This window comes from Silurus meridionalis, chromosome 27 (genome assembly GCF_014805685.1).
Source record: "Silurus meridionalis isolate SWU-2019-XX chromosome 27, ASM1480568v1, whole genome shotgun sequence".
Lineage (NCBI taxonomy): Eukaryota > Metazoa > Chordata > Actinopteri > Siluriformes > Siluridae > Silurus > Silurus meridionalis.
Genome location: NC_060910.1, coordinates 15867394 through 15875647, shown reverse-complemented (window position 1 = coordinate 15875647; position 8254 = coordinate 15867394). Strand labels below are relative to the sequence as shown.

The 8254-nt window shown below is 41.6% G+C and overlaps 1 protein-coding gene across 1 annotated transcript; it reads right to left on the bottom strand.

The window, feature by feature from the left end:
- Positions 1–142: 142 nt before the first annotated feature.
- On the bottom strand, positions 143–6186 carry carnmt1 (carnosine N-methyltransferase 1). The gene is made up of 8 exons (XM_046841233.1): positions 5999–6186; positions 4158–4353; positions 3811–3977; positions 2501–2641; positions 2043–2221; positions 1749–1862; positions 1571–1674; positions 143–1420 (listed from the first exon to the last, which is right to left on the bottom strand). The coding sequence occupies exons 1-8, from the start codon at positions 6148–6150 to the stop codon at positions 1262–1264; spliced, it is 1212 nt and encodes a 403-aa protein (XP_046697189.1). The 5' UTR covers positions 6151–6186; the 3' UTR covers positions 143–1261.
- Between the last annotated feature and the right edge of the window lie 2068 nt (positions 6187–8254).

The window sequence follows — 8254 nt, the reverse complement described above, 5'->3', positions numbered from 1 at the left end:
CATTCAGATTCACGGTGTATATCGTTTCTAACAAGTCCCTCAACGTGCTCAAGAACCCCCTCTAGAACGGTTGTGTGCAGATTAAGACCAAAGTTGTAGTAACCAAATCATTTTATTAAAATATATCTTGAAAGAAAAAAAAAAAAAGAACTTTATTACAATAAAAAAAAGAATGGCGCACACACGTGATTGTACATGAAGTTTAAAACAACTTATTTCCTTTGAGCTGTGTGAACTGTTTCGCATTTAGCCAGCCAAAATGTTCTCAAGACAGCCATCACACAGTACCAGGTCAAACAGAGGAGTGAAGAATAAATAATAAAAAATGCAAACGAGTTGCCTGTTGCAGCGCTGAACACGACTGAGAAAATCAGATACTTCTGGATCTGAAAGCGAACAAATCGCTGAGGATATACTGAGGTATAATACGTGGATATTCAAAGGGTTGAGATGACCGTTCTTGTCTCTGAGCATTGCCGGCATTCACAATCTTTAGTCTGTTTGTTTGGAGCCTTGAATAGGTTTTCCGTTGAGAACACACTCGCGGAACGAACCAATAATCCTCTGAAAACTTTGTGACCCGACAGGTGTGATTGAATTTGATCGAAACCATTAAATAATCTTTCATACACTGGTCAGAAATGGAGCATTGGAAAATACCCCAGTGAGCAAAGTGAGCTCCGTGAAGACGTGGTTTGTCAACAATGGAGTTGAATGAAGAAAAACTCGAGTGTCCTGCACAGAACTTATCCCCCAAACCGTCTCACCAAATATATATAGGGGAAGGTGTGGATAATCACTTCCTGTGTTGATGGGTAAAGTCTTAACTCTCAGGTCTGCTGCTGGCCAAATGTTGATTGGTTGACTGGTATATTTAACCCATGCTGACTTACCGTAACCCTAGATCAACATTATCCTTGCGCAATGTACCCAAGTACCAAGTACGAATTTTGGCATTAGAGCTGTCCTCCAGGTTTTCTTTACCTGACCTTACCAGTTCTGCTCGATCCCCTTCAAATGAGTTCAGCAGTCAGGCAGTCAATTAGGACATCTCCCATCACCAGACGTTCAATTCCAAAACATTTAAAACAACAGGTCACATAGGTTGTTGAGATCAATGGCCACAAGAACCCTCTATCCTGAGGCAAAGTCGTGAAAAGGTGTGCGTTCTTTTTTTTTTTTTCTTTTTAACTACTGATACACAAAGAAGTGTGCAGAAACGTAATAAAATTGGCTAAACTTTAAAGTTCGTGGTCTGAGGTCATGTCATCGGAGCTTTTAGCTCGCCACCTTTACAGTTTTGGGAGTTGGAGATCAGCGCTGCGGGTTTCCGCACCACGAAAAAAACACAGTCGTACAAGTACTTGAGCATGGAGCGCTCGTTCTCTGTGTAGGTACTGAGCACGGACTCTCTCTCCGCCTAGTGTGACGGGGAAAGAAAAAAAAAATATATATATATATATATATATATATATATATATATATATATATATATATATATCACAAACATTTTATTCATGCAAAGAACCGTAAATCGCATTTTTCGTCACAATTTGTATCGTCGTCGTACCTCGAGCTGAAAGCCACATTTCAAAATGGTGCCCTTTATTTCTTCGTAGCTCAGCTCGATGGAGAGTTCATTCGCCATGTTCTCGAAGTGGTACAGTAGAGGCCCTGCTCAAGAACATGCTTTTTTAGCTTCGGCGTGTCGATATTACCATAAAACACTGAGGTAAACTGGAACTCACCCAGATTGATCCACACTCCACCAGGCTTGAGAATATTCCAGATTGTGTCTATGTAGTCAAGCACGTTGTGGGCGGTATCGATGAAGAAGCAGGTGGCAACACAATCCCACGTGTCTGATTGAAACAAACAAATAAAGAAAAATAAAGAAAATGAACAATTTAATCCAGCAAGACTGACCCCTATAAATAAATGCAATTATCGGTATCAGGATCACGAACAAAATCCTACTTGATTCCGAAAAATGTTGAAATGTTACATTTGAAAAACGCGGAGAGTTCGAGTTCACGACTCACTCGGATCGGTATACACCTCCAGGAAATCTCCGGCTGTCATGGAGAAGTCGGAATCGAGCGGGAGACTTTGCGGGTTGACGTCTGGGAAGGTCACGGCTCTCATCTGGTCTCCGGAGAGCTTGTTGTTGCTGAACTGGTGAATCCAAGGATACAACGTCAGACAGTTCTCCTTTTCGCACCTGAGCAGACGGGAGGAGTGCTCAGGGTCAGCCTTGCTTCAAAACGACAAACATCCTCATTTTTGCCTTGGCAATAGGGAACGACTCTTTCCGATATGAATGGGCACCCTCTGTCCAATCAAAATCGAGAATCCACATTTTGCTAGAACATGTTTAAGAGGTCCTCAGACTCATTTTAGATGATTCAGTCGATTGGTCAGGTTTCAGGAAAGAAAAGAAAAAAATAATAATAATGAAATAAAATAAAAAGAAAAACAAGCTTTGTGCAATGGTTGTTACCTGTTAAGGACGAAGTTGGAGCAGAAAAGCATAAAGAAGCTCCACTCGTTGCCCTGGCAGGAGTAACCGAGGCTGGCGATTTCCCATGCCAGGCGGCCCAGACCGGCTCCTGGAACTAGCACCTTCACCTCAGAGACGTCACTGCGATTCAGAAATCCGACATGATTCGTCAGCTTGTCGGTTATTACCTTCCACACCAGAAGACAGCACAAGTGAATACTCATGAGGAGAACGTCTAAGTAGTGCTTTTGATGATTGTTATAAATTGTGAATGTTTTTCCCCCAAAACAATGACAAGTTTTCGACTATAATCCATGTGTATCGTGTCTTTGCGTCACACGTCAACAAACTGGCAGCCGCGTGTGACAGATTCTTCACTAGCACTGCTGAAATCTAATCTCCTAACCACGGCTGTAGGGGTTGATGGCCGTTCAGCCACAAGGGCATACGAGGACAGTCACTAGTGGCAGGAAGGCCTGCCATGATGAATCATTGCGTTTCAGTTAATCTTAAATTATTTCCACTGGGGTTCTGTGAAAAGACGCTCAAGTTAACCCGCTCCAACATACACCGACCAGGCATTACATTATGACATTATGAGCAGTGAAGGACACTGATTATCTCTTCATCATGGCACCTGTTAGTGGGTGGGATTTATCTATTAGGCAGCAAGTGAACATTTTGTCCTCAAAGTTGACGTGTTAAAAGCAGGAAAAATGGGCAAGCGTAGGGATTTGAGTGAGTTTGAGCTCTGGTGGGATGTTTCCGGGTTTGCAGTGGGCAGTATCTATGAAAAGTGGTCCAAGGAAGGAACAGTGGTGAACCAACAGCATGTGGGGAGTGAAGAACAGACGAGCTGCTGAAGAAGTTCATGCTGTTGATGCTCGACAGGTCAGGACTGTTTTAACAGCAAAAGAGGGACCAACACAATATCATGCAGGTGGTCATAATATTATGCACTGATCGGTAGACGTCTTCATGGAGCTGGCTTTGTGCACGGTCATGCTGGAACAGGTTTGGGCTGTAAAATTACAACCACGACTGCAGCATGCAAAGACGTTCTATACAATTTCAGCTTTATGGCAACGGTTTGGAGAAGAATCACATACGGATGGGTGTCCACAAACTTTTGTTTTTGAACTTGTCGATACATACGAGTGTGGAGGAAGGTACCTGTATAAGAACCGTGAAAGGCTAATTGAACGTAGCGCATTGTGATACACCGCGTCATGGAGTGTGTAAAGTGGTAAAAGCTGCAGCAAGAACTACCCTCCGATGCGGCGCGGGCGCATACAGCATCATATACGCACCGCTTTTCAGGAGGAAACTGTATCTGTATCTCCCTAATGATAGGAGCGTAGCAGGAATCTCTCTCCCCTTTGCCCGTCTCACTCCAGTCCCGCACAAACTGCTTAATGGTGGACTTCAGCTTGTCCATGTCGAAAGTTGAAGACGGCCCGGCTCTCCTCATGTTCTCCTTCCAAAGGGGAAAAAATAAAAAATAAATAAAAAAGTGGTTTAGCACAACAACAAAAAAACCAACACAACCATCCCATTGCTGTAACATGCATAAGAGCAGCGGAGAACATTTGCTTGTTGAGGTGTCTCGCCACTTATAACTCATATCTTACTTAACCCCCGATTCTTGTTCACCTACATCCTCGTCATACTCCATGTTTTCAAACATGTGCGTGCAGCTGTGGACGATGGCCTGCAGGACCTCGTGGTTGCACTCCATGCAGCGTCGGATCTCGGCAAGCTTATCTAGGAAGCCGGAGAGGAGCTGCTGATGACGGCGAGGAAGACTGAGGAAGTGCCTCTCGCACCGCTTCAGCCGCTCCTCGAAATGGGTCCTGGTCCGGAGAGAGACACGGAGACGGTACAAGAGGGTTTGCTTCTGTAGATTTGCACTGATATGAGATACGTCGCTAATAACAAACGGCGCACGGTGGTTACACGATCGCCTCGAAACACATACGATCAATGCTATGTTGTAAATATGAGCAAATAGGGATGTGAACATGACCACAAAATCAAGGTCCCGATATGGCTATTCCAGTCCCCTGTCCTGAACCGACGAGGACAGTCCACCAGCACGGACCCCAACCATTGCAAAGCATTGACTAAAAGGGTGCCAATTGTGCCACCAATATAATATTACTTATAAAATAATATTTAATTAAACAAACAATTTCTCACAGACTTCTTTGCTCATATTTACCAACAGTGCCCATATTGGAGGAAGGCACTGTACCATTTCCATCCCACATCCACAGGGGGTGCTGTTATAAGAAAACAAATACAAGTAGTGTGATGAGGACACACACAAGTTGGGACAACCTCCAAAGTTGATTAATTTCCTGTGCACTGCTTTATTCCTTCATTAACGAAAGCCATTCCATGCGTTATAGCTCCTGTGGCGTGTTCGCAAGACAAGTTAGACCTCATACCTTGGGGGCACAAAACTCGATAATGCGATTCTCCTTGCTGAGACAAGCGATTCGATACGTCACATAAGCCACGTTTGCTGTGCTTTTATGAGCGGCCGTGGTCCACTGCGCCACATAACGGCAATAATTGACACAGCAATCAACTGTCTTCACTGCGCTGAATGTTTCGACACGTCACATGCCAGTGTTGCCGGACTTTTCGGATTTTGCACGCTTCCCAAAAAAAACGTATTCAGGCCGTGAAACTGAAGACTTTGATTTTAGCAAATGTGTGCGATAGTTGGTTAACGCGCCCGTGATGTCACGCACTACTAATAAATAAAAGAACATCCCAATTAATGAAACCTCAAATGTTAATAATGGAGGTCTACTTTGCTAAACACGGGAGGGGGGGGGTTGGTTGTATGTTGGTTTGTTTAAATGTTTGCTTATTAAGCGGATGGATATAAACCTGTGATCCGCCATGCAGCCGGAACTACTTTTAAAAGATGCCGGTAAGGCAGTTGTGGCCAATCAGAAAACTCAAATGCACCATTCTTTTGACTATATTACAACTTTTATTTTCGCCAAATTCTTTATTTGATTACCTTTTTGTAGCCTATTAAAAATAGGATATTATATAAAATATATAATTTTTCGTAACCTATAATACGTATTAAAGTTCTTTCTCACTAGTTTAAAAGCAAGCTTGAACTAAACCGTGTTACAAATCAAACACTGTCCCTCATGTAGTACACTAGGGAAGCTGCCTAGGTCATTCGTTTGTAAGTCTAAGTAGGGCACCTATAGAGGGACAATAGCGCTTTTGGGGATTCAGCCTGAAGAAATGAGTATCTGAGCATTTTCTCCCCTATATTGTATGCGAGTCTGGGCATTTCATGCGGTTTAAAATATTCAGCAACATTCAAAACATTTGCTAATCAAATATATATTCATATTTTTTATAAATGATATAAATAGAAAGAAAGAATCCTTTTCTTTTGTTTAGCATGCCACCTATAACAGTACCGAAAACATGAGGGGTTAATAAAATGGCGACTGCACTAACCTGTAATATCTAAACGCGTTGATGATTTTCCAGAAATGTTGTCTCTCCAGTCTCGCTTCTTCCTCCGGGGAATGTTTGGGTCTCCCTCGGTAAAAACAGGGTTCCTCTTGGTTCGGCTCGGCAGATTCAGTGCCCATGTCGCTGTCGGCCATTTGCGCACAGAGCAATCGAGCAGGTTTATGTAATCGATAGCAGAGCGAATCGATGTGCCCTGATCTCGATTGACACCTGGCTACCAAGTATCGCCGATATTTAATCCGATATCAATACCGAATATTTTTTATAAAGAAAAAAAAAAGAACCACCATATTTTATTATAAATAGCCTACTATGGACAAGATTTATTTTTTGTTAAATGTATTAAAAAAATATTAGACAAAAAAAATGATATATCTTTAATGTCGTTGCATATTACCAGAAGTGCAAATAATAGGTATATATATATATATATATATATATAGATATAGATATAGATATATATAGATAGATAGATAGATAGATAGATAGATAGATAGATAGATAGATAGATAGATAGATAGATAAAAATATGTAAATAAATAAAAAAATATGAAGGCAATGGGAAAATGTGCTGTTGTAGAAATTGTACGTATGTGTACATATTGCACAAGTTTGAAATGGATGGCTTGGCTTCACTTGATTTCGAGCACGAGTCACTTTTTGCTTATTCCACCTAATGTCACATCTGGGAGTTTTTGTCACCTCTGGCTTGACCATTACATCATCTATATCTGGAGGTAGGTTGCAATGACCTGTATCTGTGTGGACCACTAGATGTCAGCATTGTACATCTGTGGAAATTAGGTTCTTTCATGCTCATGCTGCAGTGCAGGCAACTTTTTAATCTGACCTAAAACAATATTGTGATATGCCGTTTGAAACATTAAAATAAAGAAAACACTAATAGTGAGAAACTGAATGTGGCTGATGATCAAGATAGAGGTCAAGTCAATTCAAGAGGCTTTTATTGTCATTTCTACTATACACAGTGGTACACAGTACATAGTAAAAACGAGACAATGTTCCCCCAGAAACAACAGAAAGGTGAAAATGGTGAGAAAATAAAAAAGCATTGAGAAAGACTCAAAAGAAAGCGAAACCGGCGAGTGGGATTATAAACGATTACAATATACAGGTGTAAAGCAAAAGGGTGTTAACTAAAGACGCCTGGCAGGCAGGTGCAAGGTCAGAGATGAGGTAAGAGGACACGGTATGACTTACCTTACCTTTTTTATGACCCCGGCCCTACTGACAAAAAGACCTCCCCAGTTTCCTGTGGAAAACGAACCTTATATGACTTGTGTAATTTACGTTCAGGTGTATAATATCAGGTCAGGCAGGGGGCAGGATCTGGTTCACTGCCTCTATAAAGGAAGCTTAGACAACACACACATAGACGTGCACAGTGTCAGTTTACATACCACTGAACTATAGTGTAGTTAAACAATCACATGCCTACACCTAAACCATGACCTTGACCTATTGTACCACTAACCATTCGGCTGTTTTACATTCTTTTCTTCACACCAGTTGGTTTCCATAAAGGTAGCAAAATAAAGCATGTGGTGATATAACGCAGCTGTAAATATTATATAAGCTCTTAAGCTCATTTACAGAATTTGGCAAAATTGGGTGGCCCTTACCCAGAGCGACTTACAATTATCTCAGTTTTACATCTTAGCAGCGGAGGGTTCGGGCCTTGCTCCAAAAGTTTCCAATCAAATGAACCACTGACTTCATTTAAATTATTGCCATTTGGCAGAAGCCATTATTCAGTGCAGCTTGCGATTATCTCATTTACACAACTGAGCAGATGAGGGTTAAGAGCCTTGCTCAAAGGCCCAGAAGTGCTAGTTCGGTGGTGCTGGGATTGGAACTCACTACCCACTGATTCGAAGTCCAACATCTTGGACGTCCACTAATCTAACACAAGCTACAATGGAAATTTTTCTGTCTTAATAAAGATACTAAAACATACATTTTCGGAAATTTGAACTCTGAGAAAAGCGGGGCACTTCCGTAAGTTCAAAGTTAGAAAAATTTCTCAAATGGAATTAAGTTTATGGGACACCTCCAATTAAAAATTCTTAAAATGCGTTGTCTCAGGATCTTTATGAAGACATAAACCTCATTCCATTGTCATAGTTATTGTTGGACATCATGGGAGCCAACCAAGATTGACAAATACAGATGTTTCCACCTTTGGCGCAGCTGCAAGCAGCGGTCTGACGTATCTAC

Excerpts from the sequence above, each read along its gene's own strand:
- carnmt1 (XM_046841233.1), bottom strand. The coding sequence starts at position 6,150 with ATGGCCGACAGCGACATGGGCACTGAATCTGCCGAGCCGAACCAAGAG. Across the intron at positions 2,222-2,500 it reads TCCAACTTCGTCCTTAACAG|GTGCGAAAAGGAGAACTGTC; the intron begins GTAACAACCATT and ends CCGTCTGCTCAG. Across the intron at positions 1,675-1,748 it reads TGGAGTGTGGATCAATCTGG|GGCCTCTACTGTACCACTTC; the intron begins GTGAGTTCCAGT and ends GTTCTTGAGCAG.